This window comes from Notechis scutatus, chromosome 1, assembly GCF_049901735.1.
Source record: "Notechis scutatus isolate UNSWTSFEM ecotype Mainland chromosome 1, rNotScu1.2, whole genome shotgun sequence".
NCBI lineage: Eukaryota > Metazoa > Chordata > Lepidosauria > Squamata > Elapidae > Notechis > Notechis scutatus.
The window spans coordinates 163,081,055-163,103,282 of record NC_142009.1 but is presented as its reverse complement, the minus strand read 5'-3'; the positions used below and the strand labels follow the sequence as shown (position 1 = coordinate 163,103,282).

Genomic DNA, 22,228 nt, shown 5'->3' with positions numbered 1-22,228 from the left:
GTCAACATCACTATTTGCAGGTGTTACCCCCTTTTTCTTTCTCCTAAACTGCTGCCTAAACCTTTTTTTAAAAAACAAATTTTATTGATTTTGAAGACAAACAAAACATAAGACATCAAAGTATAAAACCTCCTTTCTCAAAAATTACTTATAAGTTTTAACAAGGCAAATAAAGCATTATTTTTTAAAGCATAGTTCCACATTATCACATTTCCATTTAAACACATATATATCTTTTCCAAATTTCTCATTGTTTCTCCCTTCACTTTTATTCAATTATATTTCTTTCTATCAAGGTTTTATTAATTCTCCATCAAGCATTAACACACAAAATACAGAACATAAACAAGACATAAAAAGATAAAACCTTCTTGATTATTATTTATACATGTCTTTTCCAAATTTCTCTCCCTTGAGTTTTATTTCCCCAAGGTTTTATTAATTCACAATCAAAACATAGCTAACCAAAACACAAAACATAAAACATAAAACTTCTTTTGAAAAGTGGCTTAGCCCCGGGTTACATCTTTTTTTACAGACCTAAATCAAGTTCATGCTCACCTTATATACCATTCATATCTTATTAACCATTCTATATTTTCTATATAACTTCTCCCTTCTTTTCACTCTCTCTTTTGTTTATTTCATCTTATTTCAAAATCATTATATTTGTATCTTTTGTCCGTTCTTTTCCAATCATCTATTTATCTCTTCTCTTTAGCAAAGAGTTTCCCCTGTAATCACTTTTAAGGTGTGACGCCTTTCCCTAAAGTTACACTTAAAATAATACATAATTTCTATCCTGATTCTGCTTAGTACATTCTACATGTTGCATTTTGAAAAAAAAGAATAATAAACTTATAATATAATTAAGTATATAATTTCAATTCTAATTCTATTAAGAGTATAACTAAGCATTAATCATTTTACACATTCTCTTTGATATTTTATTAAATATTGAAATCTATCATTATAAAACATTTTAATATTTTAATATTTTGTTAAATCTTATAATATTCCAATAGACTATTTCAAATGCAAATACTACAATACTATCTTATGTACTCTTGCAGAATCTTTCTTAAATTATACATCCTTTATCCTTTATCTCTGAAAAAAATATCTTGTTTCAGACCGTGGCTTTTTTTCCCTTTTTCCCTCCCTTTCTTCTCCAGTCTGATCTTTTTGCCCCCCCCTCCTAACCTCCACCTTTTTAGCTTCCCCTCTCTGTTGTGATTCTCTTTTCAATTGCTTTCTAACATTGTACCTTTTTTCACCTTATTTTTCTTTTTCTTGGTTGTTTTATTAAATCTTAAATTCTCATTTTTCCTTCCTCTCTTCCTATTTTCTTTCTTAATCGAACTTTTTTGTCCATTAAAAATGGCTTCCTTTTCTTCTTCTTCTTCTCCTTCTCCTTCTTCATCAAGTATTTGCTGGTACGTAGAAACCGCCATTTCTAAAAAGTGGAAGACAGCTCCCAATGAATTCTTGCCATTTTGTCCTCTTTCTTTTAATTTTTCATATTCCATTTTTAGTTGATCCACAGATGGTGCCATCATAAATTTTTAAGAACAACCCAGATGTTTTTAGTCTTAAAGTAATTTGCAAATGTCAAAGTTATCAAACAATCCAAACAGCCAGAAATTATTTCCTCTTCTTCTTCTTCTCTTTGCAACTTTTCCTCCTGGGGCAAAATCCCAAATATATTTTAAAGCCGTATTACAATTAGTTGTTGGTCTTATAATCTTCAAAGCGTCTCCTCCAACAAGTTTTTAAAGATTTTTTTTTTTAGTCCTCTCCTTCCCACTTATAACAAAGAGCTTGTTTTTACCTCAAAGCAGCAGGTTTTTCTGTGCTCATTTGCTTTCTCCGTAAGGAAGGGGAGTGAACTTTCCTTCAGCACTTTCGCCACCCGTAACAAACTTCTTTTGGAAACAAATGTATCAATCCGAAAGTCAGGTTTCCAGGGTATTTTAAAAGTAACTTAATGTCCTGGTTCAGCCAAGAAAACTTCTCCTTCTGTCTTCCTCCTGCACAGTCTTATCCGGTTGAAGATTCCTTTGTGGCTGCCATTTCTGACAGCCGCTCCACCGCCTCAGGAAAAAGGAGTCTAGCCGGCTGGGGAAAGGGGGTGCGATATCCCCCAACCTCTGCCCGGATCTCCTCTGTCTTCTGCTGCCTCTTCAGGGCAGCGACAACCCCCAAATCCAATTGGATTGGGGGTACCTCAGCGGCGAGCGCAGCAGGGACCTGCAGAGAAGCGGATTCCTGCCGCCGCCGAAGCCTTGCAAATGGAATTTCCTGCCTAAACCTTTTAGTTGTCAGAAAAAATTACAAATGTTGGTAAAGACGTGTGTGATTGTACAGGAGGAAGCCGTTACCATGCTTCCCTTTTTAATGTAATTTTATGTTATTTTAAAAAAATTAAAATACGAAACTCCCAAAAAAAGTTTAACAGAAACAAATAAAAAACAAAAAAACCCCAAAATGTTAAAAACTGCATTAAAACACAAACACATATACACATATTACCCCCTCTAGTAGAATACCGATAAATATATTGCAACATTAGTTCCCCTCTCCTTGCAAAACAGCCCCCCCCATACAAATAAAATCCATCATGGAATTAAAATAAATGAGCATTTAACAAATCAGCTTTCTCTTTCTGGAGGAGGGGGTTTCAGTGGCTGTTCAAAAGTCATCTTGGGTCATTCGTAAGTACTCCCATTCAGATCCAGGGAACAATGTTGCCAAAGAACCAGCTTTGGCAGTAAATTGGCAGATTGTCAGTCAGAGAAAAATCTCCCTAGTGTTCAGTAGTCATCTTGGAGGAGGAGTCTATTTAATAGCTGTCTTGTGGGAGAAGTCCACAGTTATGCTGTCTCATTGGATATGTGACTGTGCCATCAATTTGAAATGTAGACCCAGATCCCAGCTGAAAGACAATATGCAGTATTTCCTCAAGAGCTAGCCACTTCAAAGCAATTTCTGGACAACAGTATGAAAATCCATTTGCTCTTTCTCCTTTTTCACACCTGCACTATAATTTTTTAAAAAGAGATAATTCTTATTTGAGATTCATATACGACTCTGTGACTTTTGGGTATGAGTATCTATTACATGTTATTTAAGATGCACTGCACTGAGTTCAGAAGGCATGCATGTTCACTAAATTGGACTTGTGGGGAATTCATGCCATGTTTCTCAGAAAATAAAACCGGGTCTTATTTTCTTTTAGACTTGAAAATAAGTACTTGGGCTTATTTTTGAGGTGGTCTTACTTTTTTTGAGGTGCAGTAGGCTCGGTGAGCTGGACGCACTGTGAATGCACCATCACCTCCATTCCGAACCTTCAGCATTAGGAATGGAGGCTTTTTGGAGAGAGGAAAATGGGGAGGGGGATTTTCCTGCCTGCCATCCTTCCCTCAGTCTGTGATGAGCTTGAGGAATAGATGGCAGGCAGGAAAATCCCCCCTCCCCATTTTCCTCCTGTTTGCCAAAAAGCCTCCTGCGAGCCTCCCAAAAAGAGGGGGGAAAAAAAAAAGCAAAGCAGCTGGCCACGGAGCTGCTGACTTTGGGGAAGCGGCCCAACAAGCAGAAGTGCTGCACCCAGAAAGAGAAGATCAAATGTGGTATTTACGCTGCCTCAAGGGGCCAGCGGGATGCAGCCAGACAGTTACCATGCCCAGCCCCCAGGCTTATTTTCAGGGTAGGGGTAATATTAGACTTACCCCCCCAAAAAATTAGAGTTGGGCTTATTATTGGGGTAGGTCATGTTTTCAGAGAAACATTATAATTTTATCTCAGTGAAAGAGAGCCATGGTTTCTATCACAGCTTTTGAAACACAATGTAGTAAATTTGAATACATGTGTCCATATGTCTCTCTGGTATTCTGGTGGAAGAGGGAAGGATTGGAGGGATCTCTATCTGGAGTTCTTGTTTCTGTTTCCTGCATTGCTGTGGGAAGGTTTTTGTTTGCACTGCTTTAAATTGCTGTTTTTTAAGTGGGAACATTTAGTTCCTGCCTAGACCTCTTGCTATCACAAACCTTTCCATGAAAGCTACTTTTGGAACAACTTCAATTTCAAGAGTCCTGCTTTCTTGGGAAGATTGGAGATTGCCCTTTTGGATTAGTTAATAGCTGTACATTTAATATATGTTTATTTTGATATAAAAATTGATATTTTAGGCATCTTTATATGTGGATGACATCAGAAATGCCTTTAGAATCTTTTAATAAGTATAAGCTCTTTGCTAAGTTGAACAGGAGGACATTATTTGGGTTATCAGATATTTACAGGAATACAAATGAATCCTGCAAAGATACAATTCCTTCTCACATGCAAGAACTTACCAATGTCAAAGATCACTGATCTTTATTACCAATCTTCCAGAAGTGTGTGGTTATTGAATTATTTTGGTGATAGAAGACTTGTTTATGAAGGTAGTTCATTTTATTCCATGTAGGTGTCTACTTATTTAGGGAGATCACACAACTCTTTCACTACATTTTTCAATACAGGTTCTTAATCATGCGGAATTAACTCGTGGCTCTCAAGTTACGTACGTGTTTTGGAAGGCTTTTTAAAATTACTGGATATTTGTATACATTATCTTCTCATCATCTGCAATTGAATGGAAAGATGCACAAGACAAATATATTACTTGAGTAGTATTTCCATTACAGTGTGTCTTGCCAGTAAGACAATTAGATTGATTTATTGTCTCTTGCATAAGGGATGTGTAAGGGATACTGAAAGGCAAGATACTGCCAAGATTGTAGATGAAGCTTTGGTGTGGTTTCCCATTTAATTTTGTTTTACTCCCTGGACTCTGGTGGGAAAGAACATAGATTTAGCCTTGGGAATTGGGAAAGAAGGAAGGAATTTTTATGAGAGGAGTTTCAGAAAATATTAGTCATTTCTGAGAAAAAGAAGTGTGAGAAAGAAACTCAAATGAATCCCACCTTCATTTTGTTGCATGCTATCAAGATTGTGTTATTCTACTCTACAACAATATAACAATAAAGGGCATTCCTGGAATCTTTGCTATATGGTTCTTGACCTTGCTTGTCTCAAAGAGTTCAGAATCTGAAACATGGCACTATAACAAATAATCCTGGTACAATGGTCAAATTCTAAAGAGAAGTTAGTTACCAGGTACAAGATAGCGAGAGCCAGTTTGGCCTGGTGGTTAACTTACTGGCCTAGAAACCTGTGAATTCTAGTCTGAATTCTAGTCCTGCATTAAATGTGAAAGCTGCCTGAGTGACTTTGGACCAATTACTGTCCCTCAGATCAACCCACCTTATAGTATTGTTATTGTGGAGAAAATAGAAGAAGGAGTATTATGTATGTTCACCACCTTAAATTACTTATACAATAATAAAGGCAGGACAAAAATTAGTGGTAGAGATGTCATTCCAACATTTCTTTACTTTGAAAATGTCTTAAATATTTACGTCTCTTTTAGTCCTCCAAATAAATGCTGCTGGAGCTGAGCAGCCCTGATGTAATCGGGTGCATTCCTATAGACTAGACATGTCAATAACGATCTGGCCCATGATGTGATCTGGCCTGCAGGGCTGCCCTGGAGACAAGGGGCTTGTCCCCGCCACCTCAGCCTGGCCCAGTCCAGCCCAGCCCAGGAGGTGGCAAGCACGCAGGGGCTGGCATCCAGGGCAGCCCTGCGGTCCAGATCTAAGACTGACCGCATTCTGGCATGGGTGGCCGCCATGAAGTTGAAGATCAGCAGCAATGCAGCGCCTGTAACCAGCGCCTCCACCACCTCCATGGCCTGCTTGCCAGTGTAGCCTCGCATGCTTGCCCTGCAGCCCACAAGCACTTTCCTTTCACCTGGATGGCCTCTCCCCTGCCCTCTGCACCCACATGGGAAAGCCATGGCCAATGACAGCACTGCCACCCTCTCCTTCTCCATCCCTTTCTGGATGCGGAGGGAAGGAAGGAAAGGAAGGAAGGAAGGAAGGAAGGAAGGACATGGGAATGAGAGGGAGGGAGGGTCTGAGGGAAGTCCTACCTTAGCACTTGACCATCAGCAGCCCTGCTGCCCTTTTGCCCTTTCCCCTTGCCTCCTCTGGTGCTCTCCCAACCTATTGCTGAGGATGCTTTGGTTACAAAGCCGGTGTCAAGGTCCCAACAACTCTAAATCTTTCCTGAAGTTTCAGTATAATTAAAATGGGAAAATTCCATCCCCAAGTGTCACAGGTCATGTTGGCCAATTGAGTTAATTGGCAGGCTCTCCAGGTACTCCTTCTCTGACCTTTTCTGTTGCCAGTATTGATGACCTTTGTTCTCATGAGAAAACTCTCTGTTGTCTCTAATAACCCTCCTCCTTCCCCCCTTCCCCCTCTGTGTGGCAACTGAGGAACAGAAAAATGGCTCCTGCCAGGTTCGGTTTGAAGTTGACAGCCAGGTCTAATTGCATGGAGAGGGAGTGGGCCTCCCTCTAAACCATGTACTTTGCCTTCCTGCACCCACCATGAGCATCCTGGCCAAGGACAGCAAGCATAGCAGCAGCAGCCTCAAGGAGGAGCTAAGCATGGCTGTGTGCCCCCTCAGGAAAGCGGGACTGGGTTGGCCTGCAGGATCCTGATGTCTCAGGAGCTTAAGGGCTGGGCTGGGCGCCTGCCCTCCACTGCTGAGAACTCTGGGAAGCCCACACCTCTGTCTGGGGGTCTTCCACATGGCCTGAGTGGAAGGCAAGGCTCTGAACGAGGCTTTGGCTCTTGCCCTGATCTCGCCTTCCTCCACTGGAGACCTTTGGATCCCCGCCAGCCTTGCCTTCCTCCCACCCACAGGGGGCGGAGAACAATGCTGCTGTATGTGGAAACGCAGAGGAGAAAGTTTGCAGGAAGCAGTTTCTTCCAAGTCCAATTTCTGCCTTGACAGATCTCTGCAGAGTGGGGCAGGGAAGCTGCATGAGGGAAGGCTGCCCTAACGAACCAGCATTCACATGATTAGAAATGGGGATTCCCTTTCGAGAAGGGCTAGCCTCTCTTGGGCAGAACTAGGCAGAGCTGCTCCCTTGCCTCCTCCTCTTGCTCTCCAGAGATATGTCAAGGCAGAAGTTGGACTTGGAGGAAACTGCTTTCTGCAAACTTTCTGCTTCCACATGCAGCAGCGTTGTCCTCTGCCTCTTGCCTTGCCGGGAAAGGGCACCGGACAGGGAAATGATCATCAGTACTTTTTCCTGGAATTAAATTATATATAATAGAGCTGCAACCTGATAGAAAGGTTGACCATCAGCCAGCCTTTCTTCCCCTCTAGATTCCAGATTTTACCCTCTCATTATATTTTCCCATTTACTACGTTGGTACTCACTCCCAGGTCATTTTCCACCCTGATTTTTCTCTTCACTTCTCTTAAAATAAGGCCAAAATCAACTTTTATTTCTTGCTGTCCCATGGGAAATATGTTTTTAAAAAACAGAATTGGTGTCCTTGGCCCACAATCTCCCTAAATGGAAGTTCTTCAACGGTTGGTGATGGCGATCTTGATGCATTAGTGCAATATTCCTTTTAGAAAACAATATTTATATTTATTTCTTTATAAGGCCACTTAACTCAAAACAATGTGACTCTGAGCAGCATACAGTATGAACAAAATAAAGATATAATAAAAATAATAATAAAAACTAACAATTGATAAATACATACAAAAGTTAAAATGTAAAATGTCAACCTAGCACAGAAGAAAACAAATATTCAAAAATAGATGGACAGACAGACAGGCAGACAGGCAGACCGATACTTGTTTAACACAATAGTTGTTTTCTACTTTTAATTTACCTTCTCATTTCAGTTCCAGTCAATAACAGCAAACTGGTGGTTTATACAAATAAAAATATTGAAACTATCACTGAAAATTAGTAATAAATGTGGTTGGTATTCTAAAAGGTTTATATATCTAAAATAAGTTATAATAATTTAGTAAATGACTATTAGATGGTAGTGGAAAAATGGCAGAGAATTGACATTTTGATTTTCTGCCCACCTTTTTATTGTTCAGTAAATAAAAAATATAGAATGCTTTGAAAGACTACTTATAGTTGCAATAAGAATATTTTATAAAATGAAGTTATTGGACACAGTACATAGAACTTGGATGCATATTTTAAAGAAAGCCACATGGATTTGCAAATCATTATAATTATTTAAGAGTACACTCCTCAATTCAATCATGAGGTCAAATATTCAGTGCCTTGGAAAGAACAATCTGTTCCTTGGCCATTATCAAATGTTGTAAATTAATAATGTAAATAATTTAAAATAAAAACAGTATGACATCTCTATGCCTCTTTTTTAGTCAGAGGTGGTATTCAGCAGGTACTGACCAGTTCTGGAGAAACGTAATGGAAATTTTGAGTAGTTCAGAGAACCGGCAAATGCCCTCTGACTGGAAATTTTACAGTATCCTTTCCCGGCCACGCCCACCAAGCCACGCCCACCAAGCCACACCCACAAAACCGGTAGTAAAAAAAATTGAATCCCACCGCTGTTTTTAATTACTCTGAAAGACCAAGTTACTCAATTTTATATCCTTTCCATTTTAAATCAGATGTGAGATGAGAATGTTTTGGAATTTTATGGTACTATCTTCAGTAGTAGATTTTAATTTACTCTCAGTATATACAGTGATAACTTTCTATATCAGCCCATAACAATTCCTTATAATATTGTCCACTGGAGAAAAGTGGTAGTAAATGAATGTTATACAACTGTTTCCAAAGATGATGATGTTGGGGCAATCTTTTGTAGCTCAATATTTTTTAAATTCATGTTATATATTCTAAATTAAGTTGTTTGCTCAGCTTTCTTTCCATAAAATCTTTTACTTTCCTTACTGTGAGCTTTTTTGGATGGCTTCAGAGCCAGTCCCACTACCATCAAGGAATTGATCTCCCATAATATCCATAAATAGGTCCAACAGGGTTTTTTTAATCATTCAAGCTGCAAGCCAGCACTGTATCTTGCTGGGTAACCTCTGGATATAATGGTTGTACTTTGATTTATGTCCATTTTATCTATCCTTTGGGGATATTTTAATTCAGATTTAGGGGGTCAGTAAAAGTTTAGGTTGTATGTTGTTCCATTGTTTCCTTACACATTATCAACAATTCTTGTATAAACATATTCTTTTTACATAATTTTATTAAAAATTACAATCACAACAATAAAATCTAATATAAATCATGTAGATATAATTCCTCAATAGAACTATATTATATGGAGGCAATCATGCAGTGGAGGTCTGTCTTATCCCCGGTGCTCTTCAACGTCTTCATAAACAGATGAGGGGATAGAAGGGGAACTTATCAGACTTGCAGATGATACAAAGCTGGTTGGAATAGCCAACACTTTAGAAGATGGGCTCAAGATCCAGTAGGATCTCAACAGACTTGAACCCTGGGCCTTATCCAACAAATGAAAATCGGTGGTGAGAAAAGTAGGGTTTTACACTATAAGAAAAACCAAATACACCAGTATAGAATAGGAGGTATCTAACTCAACATCAGTAACAGAATCTAAGAGTTCTAGTGGACAACCACTTAAGCATGAGCCAGCTGTATGCTATAGCTGCCAAAAAACCCAATGCAGTCTTAGGCTTCATCAACAGAGGGATCATATGAATTGGTTTTTAAGTTCATATGAATTGGTTTTTAAACACCTTTTATAGAGTCTTACCTATAGAGGAAGAATTTCTTAAAATTAGCTTTGTTAATTGTCCGTTGTTCAAAAATATTCTTAAAAATTACCAGTGTTGATATACTGTATATTTTGCTTGATTCTGGAAGTAAAATTTAAGTGTTTTCCTCCTTTCATTGTAATTTTAAATTTTTTTAAAGTTCCCCTCAGTGCTGAATTTGTATTTTTTTAAAAGAATTTAAAGCTAAACAATTTTCCCATAGGAAGGGTTCTTATAATTAATTCCAAAATCTTATTTCAGTTTTATCTGGACTCTTAGCCCATTTATAACTTACTAAAATAAAAAGTTTTAATCACTCTTTTACCATTTATTAAAAAAAAGATTTAAATCCTTTGTATTTAAAACTTTTTAACTAAGGATTGAAGATTGTGCTGAAAAAACACATAGGTCCAAAGGCTCCTGCACAAGAATTTAACATACATTTTTCCATATTTCTTTTTTTTTAAATAAAAGTTTTATTTAAGTTTTCACAAAACATACAAATACAAATAAAATATCTTTTTTTGAGAACAGCGTGGCCCCGGGTTATCACTTCTCCATATAGACATAAACTCAATACATATTTATCTTATACATTCTAAACCATATCTTATAACTATTTTTGCAATTTTTTCAATAGCTTTTCCCTTTCTTTACTTCCTATAGCCTTATTTTAAATTATCTCATTCCTTTCTTAATCAAATTACATATCTTTTTCTAATTTTTAAAATCTTTCTAATCAATGTTTTTATACTTTTGTCTGTCCTGTTTACAATTTCATATTATCTTTTAAGATAAAACAAATTTTCCCCTGTAATTACTAGACTGGAGTGTAACACCTTTGTATCTTTTTTCAAATCTTATTTAAAAATTTAAGTTACATCTTTACAGTTATAACATTCTTTTTCTAACCTCTGTTTTATAGCACATACTTATTTTTAATTCAATTCTGCTTGGTACATTCCCTTCTTAAAATACATACTAAATTCTTAAAAGAAATATATATATGTATGTATGTATGTATGTATGTATGTATGTATGTATGTATGTATGTATATATATCTGTGTATATATGTATAACAATAGTAAATGGAATAATTATTCTATTCAAGTACAGCTCTGCCATTAATATTAATAATCTTTTACATTTCTATTTCTTTTAACAAACATTACCTAGTAATATCAGTTTTCTTTCACTTTAATCATCTATATTTCATATTTTATTTATTACTGTCTTTAAATAAAAAACAAACAATACTTATTAACAGTAGTCAATAAAGTTATTATTTTTATTCAAGTTCATCTTGTCAACTGATAAAAATCTTCCATGTTTCTTTTCAGTTTTTTTTAAACGTTCTTTTTAAATCATTGAGAGCCTTATTCTCTTTACAAACAAATATTCCACTACACATCAATAGAAATTTTTTCTATCACTTTAATCATCTAACATATTTTCTAACCCTTTTCTATTTCTAATATAACAATGCTATCCCATGCATCCTTGCAGAATCCTCTCCTTAAGTTAAATTTTAACCATTGTCTCTGTGTCTTTTAAATAGGTTTATACCTTTAATTATTGTACATTTTTCCTGTATCTCTATATCTTGTTTCTGTCTTTTGTAGCTTGTTTTCCTTTCCCTCTTCCCTCTCTTCTTCTCCCTCCCCTTTTTATTCCCTTTTCTGATTCTCCCTTCTGTGATCCTCCCTTCTGCTTCTTCCTGATATTATGATTACTTTTCAAATTACTATTTTTTTTTGGTTGTTGCTTCAGTGCTTAAGTTTTTAACTCCCTTTCCCCCCTTTCCCTTTTTTACCCCGCTTAAAATTGCTTGGTCATTAAAGATGGCTTCTTCGTTGTCCCGTCCTTCTTGTTCTGCCAGCGTTTCTTGTTGTTTTTCATAGTTCAAGATCTCCATTTCTAAAAATTGAAATACGAAGCCAAAAGGTCCTCTTCTGTCTTGTGCTTCTTCTTTTTGTTCTTTAAGTCTCATTTTTAACTCTTCAAGGAGTGATGCCATTTTTAAAATTTTTAAACAACACCCAATTGATTTTATTTTATTTCATTAGGATCCTCCATCCAAAGTTCCAGGAATCATCCAATAATCCAAAACTGTTTCTTGCTTCTTTTCTCACTTTCTCTTTTCAGGGGCTTTGTTATCTTATAACAAAGTTTCAGCTACAATGTATCTTTTGCAAGCCTTGTTAAAATTCCACTATCAATTTTTTTTTAAGTTCCAGGTGGTCTCCTCCATTTTCCAGATTCCACCCTCTTTTTTCCTTTCTCCCTCCGCTGCTTGCTTTCTTTTTTTAAAGAAAGTTTTTAAATTATCTAAGAATCTTTATCCCTTTGACACTTTATTTTCAGCTAGAAATAGCCTATTAATGTCAAAGTGGATTAGTATCAATTTCTTATTCGAATCTCTTCTTAATGTTCCAAGTCAATTAAAACTGTTTATGTTAGAGGAAAAAAAGCCAATTCCATTTCCTTTCCCTTTCTCTTTCGCAGCTTAAAATCTTTTTTAGGAATAGTATTAGTCTTTAAAATTCAGGTTCTAGGTACCTTAAATAGATGTTCTCCATTCAACCCGGTCAGTCAAACTTTCTCCTTTAAACTTCCTCCTGCACAATCTTGTCTAGTCGGGTTCTTCTTTGTGGTGGCCATTTCTGACCACCACTGCAACCGCCTTTGGGAAAGGGAGTAATGGCCAGCTGAGGAGGAGAGATGCGGCTTTCCTCAACCCTGCTGATTGCTCCCCCTTCTTCACCACCTCTATGGGGTGGCTTCAGCCCCGAATCCGGGTGGCTCAGGGCGCTCCAGCGGTGAGCACAGATCAAAACCGCGGACGATCATGATTTCAGTCCATCTTCGAAAAAGCCCAAACCGGAAATCCTCATTTTTCCATATTTCTCATAAAAGTTTTAATAAAGTGAACTCTGGTGGGTGCATATATTATAAGTTTATCAATAGTCAGAAAACCTGTTTATTTAATTAAACATATTTTATATAAAATATAGCTCCACTGATTACAAGTTGTATATAGCAATTAGATTAAAATATCATACATCGAAAACAATGCTACAATATATAAATAACCACATATTGTCCTACCATTTCCCCCTGAAAATAAGATCAGGTGATAGATATATACACCAAAAGACACATTAGGTCTTATTTTCAGAGGATGTCTTATTTTGCAGCCACGCGCCTGCTCCCTCCCCACCATCTGCTTGCCCATAGCCACAGCAGCTTACAGGACTTCCCAGGGTACTTTTTGCCTTGATGGAGAAATGACAGAGACCGGAAGCTTCATCTGCTTACAAATGGTGCTCTTTGAAATGGAGCAATTAGCTCCGTTTCAAAGCACCCCATTTGCAAGCAGGGGAAACTTCGTCTCCCTCTGGCGGAAAAGTGTTTAGGTGCCTATGGGGCATTTGGGAATGGAGCAAATTGCTCCATTCCCAAGCACCCTATAGGTACCCAAACACTTTTTACCTGGATGGAGAAATGAAGGACATTGGAAGCTTTGCCTGCTTGCAAATGGGGCACTTTGAAACGGAGTGATTAGCTCCATTTTAAAATGCCCCATTTGCAAGCGGACAAAGCTTTCAGTATTCTTTTGGAAAAAAAGTGCATGGTGGAGCCAGAGGCATGGGGGAGGTTGGTGATCTCAACACGCCCATTCTGTCTCACTATCTGTCGGCTTGACCGTGGCTGCACCGGAGCAGGTATCTGCGTGTGGCATTGGGAACACTTGCCTCCCCTGTACCTCTGCCTTCACCTGCTGCCTGTGCCACCGCACAAGTCTCCCACAAGCCTCTTGTGAGCCAGGCAGCCAGGCAGCACGTCTGGATTTCCTGTTTCCCCCTGCCTCTGCCTCCATACCCGAACTTACCTGCATTGTGCCAAGGTGTTGTTTGGCTGCGGCTGCTGCCAGACACCATTGGCCCCTGCATGCTCGCTGCATCTTGTGCTGGCCATGCTCATTCCCCAGGCTTATTTTTAGGGTAAAGTTTATATTAGGCCCATCCCCAAAATCAGGCTAGGGCTTATATTTGGGGTGGGTCTTGTTTTCTGGAAAACATGTTATAGACTTTGCAGTTCACTCAGAAACAGTAAATGAACGGAAGAACCAGCCTGTAAATGTTTGTTCAAATCATATTCTCTTAACAGCCAAGCACAAATCCAGGAAAACCAAGTGCCAGTTGTTTTTCACTTGAAGGAGGCAGTTCCTAAAGAATCCTAGATCTTAGTCACATAAAGCTTCGTATGAAAAAATAATGTTTTCAATTGATGTCAACTTATTGGCAACAACTGTAGTAATAATAGTTATCAGACACAGTAGACACTTTTATCTGCTAATATCTTGGCCATTGTGTTTTGTACCAGTAGAAACTTCTAGATTATTTTCAAAGGCAACTTTATGTATATAATATATAGCAGTTTACCATAATCTAAATAGATAGCAAAGAGGGTGTGACCTGCCATCTATTTTCTTTCTTCATCCACTTTTTTCTTCTTTGTTATTATGATGTATTATACTATACTTTCCATTTTGTTTAATTTTATTGTACATTGCCAAGAGTCAATTTGGAGTCAGGTGATGCCTAAATTGAAAAAATTTAAATTATTGTTGCCAGAGCTTCATGGTCAAGGTGGTACTCATATATTTTATTTATTTATTTAATTAATTTATAGAAGTCTGCATCTCATCGGAAGTGACTCTGGGTGGTATACAACATTCAAAATGATGCTATAAAAACAATTGTTATAAACAATATAAAAATATAAACCTTCACTAAAATTTAAAAATATTAAAAGTTAAAAATTAATATATAACACTCATGCTTATTTCTTAAGCTAGTATTTTTGGCTGAGACATCGGTAATGGGTCATTAAAAGGAAAAATTGTATAACTTAATTCCTGTAATATCATGTAGGACTGCATTCTGTAACAAGTACAAATTATTATTTTTTTGGTTTGCAGACCATAAAAACTGGAAAAAAAATTTTTTTGTTTATATTGTTTTTAATATATATTAATGATAATTCCTTCAGAAAAGATCTGTTTTTATAAGAATCTCTTTATAATTTGAAATTGGTTTCTATGTTAATTATAAACAGAAATAAACTTTTTTAATTCGCGTCTCCCTTTTGAATGATGGAATCTCATACTGATTTGGAATTTTTGTTGGTATCCTAAATTTTTTGGTAACATATTTTCACCTTCTGTTGTTTTGCTAATTTTTTTTCTTCGTTTATGTTTTTCTTTTTCTAACCTAGCAATAGGATGAAGCAGAAAAAGTATTTTAGATTCAGGGTGAACAAGCTCATTTCAGCTCCTTAAAGCAGTTGTGCATTTTCCTCAATTTATAAATGCCTAAACCAAATCCAAAGAATGTTTTGTGGTTTGGAATATTTTTTCTAAAGTTTCTTTAAAGTTTTGTGTAGTATACATTTAATAAGCAATTTTTAAACATAATATTGTGCAGCTGTAGTTTAAAAATTACAAAAAGAAAGTCCTCCAGTGAAAGAGCCGCTTCCCTTTCTCTAGGATAGTATTTTCCAGTATTTTTGAATTACAATGTTTAATGCTCCTGGTGTAGCTTGCGAGAATTGTAGTAAAAGTCATGGCGTTACATTATGGAAGTCTGCTCTAAGAAATAGTCTGTATTATATGTAATCATCTGACAGTATAACATTTTATAACCAGATTAATTATTCAAGATTTCTTTTGAGACAAAAGATTCATGTAAATTTCTTAAAGCAAGAAGAAATTAGCATCAGACTTTTTCATGTTTATTTTCTGAAAGTACATATTATATTTTATACAAACTAAATTGTCAGTTACACAAAGCACAGTGATAAGTTTCCTAGGTTGGAGATCTATCATTCAAATTTACATCACTGATTAGATTGGAAAATTGTTACCCAGTAATTCCAGAGGTAGAAGCATATGTAATATTATTATTTTACTTTTACAGTGGCTCAGAAGATTGTTTCAACCAGGAAAAAACATCAGCTTTCAATAGGTCCTTGCAAATCATTACCAAATTCTCCAAGCCACTCATCAGTATGTTCAACCCAGGTCTCTGCAGTACATATTAGCCAGGTATGGAATTACATTCATTTATTTTACTGATAGATGAAGATTGGGTATAAGTACTTTTTGTGATTTTGACAATGGATATGAATGTTCACTTGTCCATTGAATGGCTTGAACTGCTATACGTTACCTGATTTGAATTAATTATTTGTAAGTGATTTATTTCTAAATTATTATCATTTTTAAAAAAATCAGAAATATTCTCAAAGTGGGATACTTTGATTTTGCCTTGAGATTCATTCAGTAGGTAAAACTGGGACATAGCAGAATGATTCCTAGAATTAAATGCAGTAATTTAAAAATACAATTTGATTAAAAGGATTTAATGCAACAGAAAGAGAAGAATTGTTGAACTCTATACGTTAAAAGGGTTCATAGTAGCTGCAAATCATAGAATTCTACAATTGGAAGGGATCATTTTTGCCACTGAGTTCAGTGCTAGAATCCACCAGACTGAAACTTGTACAATCTATTACTCTAACTCAAACCCATTATTCCAGTGATCCCCAACCTTTTTTATGCCGCGGCCCGGTACCGGCATCAGCTGGGTGCCGTGGCCCGGTACCGGCATCAGCTGGGCGCCGCCATCTTTTTTGATGAAAAGTGCTTCCGGTGAGCTTTCTACTCGGAAAAGCTCACCAAAGCACCTTTTCATCAAAAGATGGCGGCCTCAATAAACCAACCCGGTAGGACTTGTTCCACGGACGGTGCCGGTCCGCGGACCGGTGGTTGGGGACCCCTGCATTATTCGGTATCCTTTATACATCATTTTTTTTTTATCATCCCCCCACCCTGCCCCAAATATCCTTTCTCAAGACTATTTATCCAGTCCATTCTATTTTTCAGAATCTTTCATAAAACATTTTGTCCACAACTTGCACACAATATTCAAGACAGGATCTAATAGAAAACTGAACAGTGGAATAATTATATGGTAAAGCAATGCAACAAAAGGCGTGGTAAAGAATAGAAATTATTGGACAGCATCATGCTTTCTTTTTAAACTGATATCAGCTCTCTTTTCAAAAAACCCCCCCCCCCCCCCCCCCCCCCCCCCCCCCCCCCCCCCCCCCCCCCCCCCCCCCCCCCCCCCCCCCCCCCCCCCCCCCCCCCCCCCCCCCCCCCCCCCTCCCCTTAATTTCTGTCCTGTTCTGTTTCCCTTCTTGAGCCAATTGCCCCTATTAAACAATTACATCATCTTTTATATAAGCAAATAAATTACCATTCACATAATAACAATGTTCACAAAGTATGAAAAAGTACATTATTCTATGTAATCATATCATGAGCTGAAAAAGAGGCAAAAAAGCATTGACAACATGGTGGAATTCATGGAATCTTCCAGAATTTCACAACAGCCATCTACTGTAACTTATACATATTAACAAGGTATTATCCTTATTAATTAATATTTCTCATACATGTAGGGTTGCTTAACCCAACAACAATGACTTTTTCTGTTTCGAATTTTATAGTTTTGTTAATGTAGACAAAATTGCATTTTCCTTTTCTACAGCTATATTACACTGCTGGTTTATATTCATTTTTGCAATCAACTACTGTTTCAAATTTTATTATGTCCATCCAGCTATTTCCTTGGCCTATATTTATGCATTTGAATACTGTTCTTTTAAATTTCATTCTATTATTTTTGGCTAATTTCTCCAGCCTATAAAGATTGAGGGGTCCTTGGTGCTCTCTGAGCTTGCTTTTTTTTCTTGCAGACGTTTCATTACCCAAACCAGGTAACATCATCAGTGCTAGTAAGGAGTGCAGCTTGCTGTTAGTTTATATTCCAGTGGCTTGCCTGTCAGTGTTGGTGGGAGTGATCTTACCATACAGATTCTTTGGACTGTTTGCTGTTGGCTTCTTTGGCAGTTTCTTGATTGGGGTATTCTTTTTTTTATTTTTTTTATTTTTTTTATAAAACAAGTTTTATTGGTTTTAAAGACAAACAAAACATAAGACATCAAAGTATAAAACCTCCTTTCTCAAAAATTACTTATAAGTTTTAACAAGGCAAATAAAGCATTATTTTTTAAGGCATAGTTCCACATTATCACATTTCCATTTAAACACGTATATATCTTTTCCAAATTTCTCATTGTTTCTCCCTTCACTTTTATTCAATTATATTTCTTTCTATCAAGGTTTTGTTAATTCTCCATCAAGCATAAACACACAAAATACAAAACATAAAACAAGACATAAAAAGATAAAACATCCTTAATTATCATTTATACATGTCTTTTCCAAATTTCTCTCCCTTTAGTTTTATTCTTCCAAGGTTTTATTAATTCACAATCAAAACATAGTTAACCAAAACACAAAACATAAAACATAAAACTTCTTTTGAAAAGTGGCTTAGCCCGGGTTACATCTTTTTTACAGACCTAAATCAAGTTCATGCTCACCTTATATACCATTCATATCTTATTAACCATTCTATATTTTCTATATAACTTCTCCCTTCTTTTCACTCTCTTAATTATATTTTATTTATTTCATCTTATTTCAAAATCATTATGTTTGTATCTTTTGTCCGTTCTTTTCCAATCATCTATTTATCTCTTCTCTTTAGCAAAGAATTTCCCCTGTAATCACTTTTAAGGTGTGACGCTTTTCCCTAAAGTAACACTTAAAATAATACATAATTTCTATCCTGATTCTGCTTAGTACATTCTACATATTGCATTTTGAAAAAAAGAATAATAAACTTATAATATAATTAAGTATATAATTTCCATTCTAATTCTAATTAATAGTATAACTAAGCATTAATCATTTTACACATTCTCTTTGGTATTTTATTAAATATTGAAATCTATCATTATAAAACATTTTAATATTTTAATATTTTGTTAAATCTTATAATATTCCAATAGACTATTTCAAATGCAAATACTACAATACTATCTTATGTACTCTTGCAGAATCTTTCTTAAATTATACACTGTCCTTTATCCTTTATCTCTAAAAAAGATATCTTGTTTCAGACCGTGGCTTTTTTTCCCTTTTTCCCTCCCTTTCTTCTCCAGTCTGATCTTTTTGCCCCCCCTCTCCTAACCTCCACCTTTTTAGCTTCCCCTCTCTGTTGTAATTCTCTTTTCAATTGCTTTCTAACATTATACCTTTTTTCACCTTATTTTTCTTTTTCTTGGTTGTTTTATTGAATCTTAAATTCTCATTTTTCCTTCCTCTCTTCCTATTTTCTTTCTTAATCGAACTTTTTGTCCATTAAAAATGGCTTCCTTTTCTTCTTCTTCTTCTCCTTCTCCTTCTTCCTCAAGTATTTGCTGGTACGTAGAAACTGCCATTTCTAAAAAGTGGAAGACAGCTCCCAATGAATTCTTGCCATTTTGTCCTCTTTCTTTTAATTTTTCATATTCCATTTTTAGTTGATCCACAGATGGTGCCATTGTAAATTTTTAAGAACAACCCAGATGTTTTTAATCTTAAAGTAATTTGCAAATGTCAAAGTTATCAAACAATCCAAACAGACAGAAATTATTTCCTCTTCTTCTCTTTGCAACTTTTCCTCCTGGGGCAAAATCCCAAATATATTTTAAAGCCGTATTACAATTAGTTGTTGGTCTTATAATCTTCAAAGCGTCTCCTCCAACAAGTTTTTAAAGATTTTTTTTTAGTCCTCTCCTTCCCACTTATAACAAAGAGCTTGTTTTTACCTCAAAGCAGCAGGTTTTTCTGTGCTCATTTGCTTTCTCTGTAAGGAAGGGGAGTGAACTTTCCTTCAGCACTTTCGCTGCCAGTAACAAACTTCTTTTGGAAACAAATGTATCAATCCGAAAGTCAGGCTTCCAGGGTGTTTTAAAAGTAACTTAATGTCCCGGTTCAGCCAAGAAAACTTCTCCTTCTGTCTTCCTCCTGCACAGTCTTATCCGGTTGAAGATTCCTTTGTGGCTGCCATTTCTGACAGCCGCTCCACCGCCTCAGGAAAAGGAGTCTAGCTGGCTGGGGAAAGGGGGTGTGATATCCCCAGACCCCTGCCCGGATCTCCTCTGTCTTCCGCTGCCTCTTCGGGCAGCGACAACCCCAAATCCAGTTGGATCGGGGGTACCTCAGCGAGCGCAGCAGGGACCCGCAGAGAAGCGGATTCCTGCCGCCGCCGAAGCCTTGCAACCGGAAGTTCCTCTTGATTGGGGTATTCTTTACTTGACTGTTGGTTTGATGTTAACTTTGGTGTTAATCTATGCTGATCTGTGTGCTGATTGCTGGCAGAAAAGTGCTTGGGTCTTTTTGCTCCTTTTTTGGCTGGGTGATAGCCTCTTTTGCATTGTCTATAGACATTGTTAATGTCTACGTGTCTATTGATGGTTGATTTGTCAGAGTGCAGACTTCTAGAAATTCCCTGACATTTTTGGTCTTGGATGGTCAAGGACGGTCACATTTTCCCAATTGAAGCTATGGTTAAATCTGTATGTATGTTGTGAAATTAAAGAGTTTTCATCATGTCTTCTGACTACTAGTTGGTGTTCATGGAAGTGCTCTGCCAGTCTTCTGCCTATTTGTCCTACATAGTGGTTGTTGCAATCCTTATATTGCATACAGTGTAATACTCCAATCAAGAAATTGTCAAAGAAGCCAACAGCAAACAGCCCAACCAAAGAATCTCTAAGTCCACCTCTATCAACATTTGCAAGCCATTAGAATATAAACTGACAGCAAAGTGCACTCCTTTACTAGCACTGATGATGGTACCTAGTTTGGGTAATGAAACATCTGCAAGAAAACAAGCAAGCTCAGAGAGCACCAAGGATCTCTCATGTCAACCCTGAGCTACAGATATTTTCCATTATTAGTACTATAAAGATTGTTTTTAATATTATTTCTTACCCACCTAAAATCTGTATTTTTGATAAACATTCCCTCTCCTCTTCAACAAAATTGTTAATAAAAATAGTGAAGAGCTGAACATCCAAGATTATTTTTTATATCCTCTCTCCAGTATAATGTCAAATTAGCAAACGTTGCTTTTTGAACACAAATTTATGTTCCTACTTTCTTGTCATGCCATTAAACACACATGTAATTAAATTAGTATAATTACTCGTACTACTTTATCAAAGGCCTAGCTGAAATCAAGGTATATTAAGTCTGCAATATTCCCAAGAGGGCATTTTGCTGTAGTGTCTAAGGCACCAGGCTAGAAACAAATAGTGAGCTCATTGTACTCATGTACAAAACCAGTTTGGGTGACCTTTGGCCGGTTACTCTCTCAGACCTAGGAAAAAAGCATGGGCAAAACCCTTCTGAAAATCTTGAATGAGTTCTTCAAGCTCAGTAAGGCATATGTAAAACATTCTCCATAGTGAATGCAACAGTCTCTAGATTCTACTATTAAAGAAGTTAACAATCTTAATATTTGATGCAAGATAGTAATACATTGATCATACTCACAGATAATAATATTGTAAGTATTAAAATTAAAAGTTATTAAAACTAATGGTACCCAGATCCCACACTGTTCATGTATTCAACATTTGTGTATATCTAAAAATTAAAAAAACTTATATTTTAAAAAAATATTAATATTTATGGACCAAATATTTCACCTTGTTTCAGATAAATACTCTATATAGTCCTCAAAGGAAATAAAATGTAAACGGTAATGTTCCTGCTAACTGTATATTAACAATCATTGTAGAATAATGGATGTGAGTTACTGGAAAACAATGTCCTTCTATTATTATTTTTTATGTAGCAGTTTGATAGAGGAGACAATTAACAGGGGGTAGTGGGCTCCTCTTTATAGGATGTGTTCAAATAGAAATGAGAAAGCCATAAGCTTCTATTTAGATTATTCTACTGATGGATGTGATGCCAAATAGCCCTGTCTAGTTCTATGAAGGCTTGAGGACTTTCTCTGTAATTTCCTCTTTCCTGTTTCTGTGTGTGGCATACAGTTTATCACTCTAATGATGTGAGAACTAATATGACTATATGAGAACTAATGTATGAACTAATATATGATTTATTGATGTATGTAGTGGTGAAGTAGCTTGTATGTCTCAGTGACACTATGAGCTATGCCTTTGGGAATGTGCACATTCCCAGAAGGGTCACTCATAGGGATCAGACCAAGGATGATTCAATGGAGAAGGAAATGGCATAAAAGACACAGAATAATTAAGATCAGATAGGACTGTGTACCCCCTTCCCCAAACACTAAAATAGAATGGGGCTGGGTCTGAGTGATTGTTGTTTACTGGACAGTGTTATCTTATGGTGCTGGCAATTGTTTTTTGTATGCTGGTTTTATTGGGGTTTTTTGCCGTTGATTAATAAATAAGTCATTCAATTCTGGGATTATACAGGTAATCCCCGGGTTACAAGCGTTCCCTTAGTGAATGTTTGAAGTTACGCGATAAGTGTCCCCTAGCGTATACAAACAAGTTCCA

The 22,228-nt window shown here is 36.5% G+C and overlaps 1 protein-coding gene across 4 annotated transcripts in view; it reads left to right on the top strand.

The window, feature by feature from the left end:
* The window catches only part of AGAP1 (ArfGAP with GTPase domain, ankyrin repeat and PH domain 1), a 392,866-nt gene that overhangs the window by 64,885 nt on the left and 305,753 nt on the right, over positions 1-22,228 (top strand). For all 4 annotated transcript variants that reach the window (XM_087949347.1, XM_087949345.1, XM_087949346.1 and 1 more), the window contains one exon: positions 15,688-15,815. In XM_087949347.1, coding sequence (XP_087805473.1) covers positions 15,688-15,815 — 128 coding nt within the window. The remainder of the gene's footprint in view (positions 1-15,687; positions 15,816-22,228) is intronic.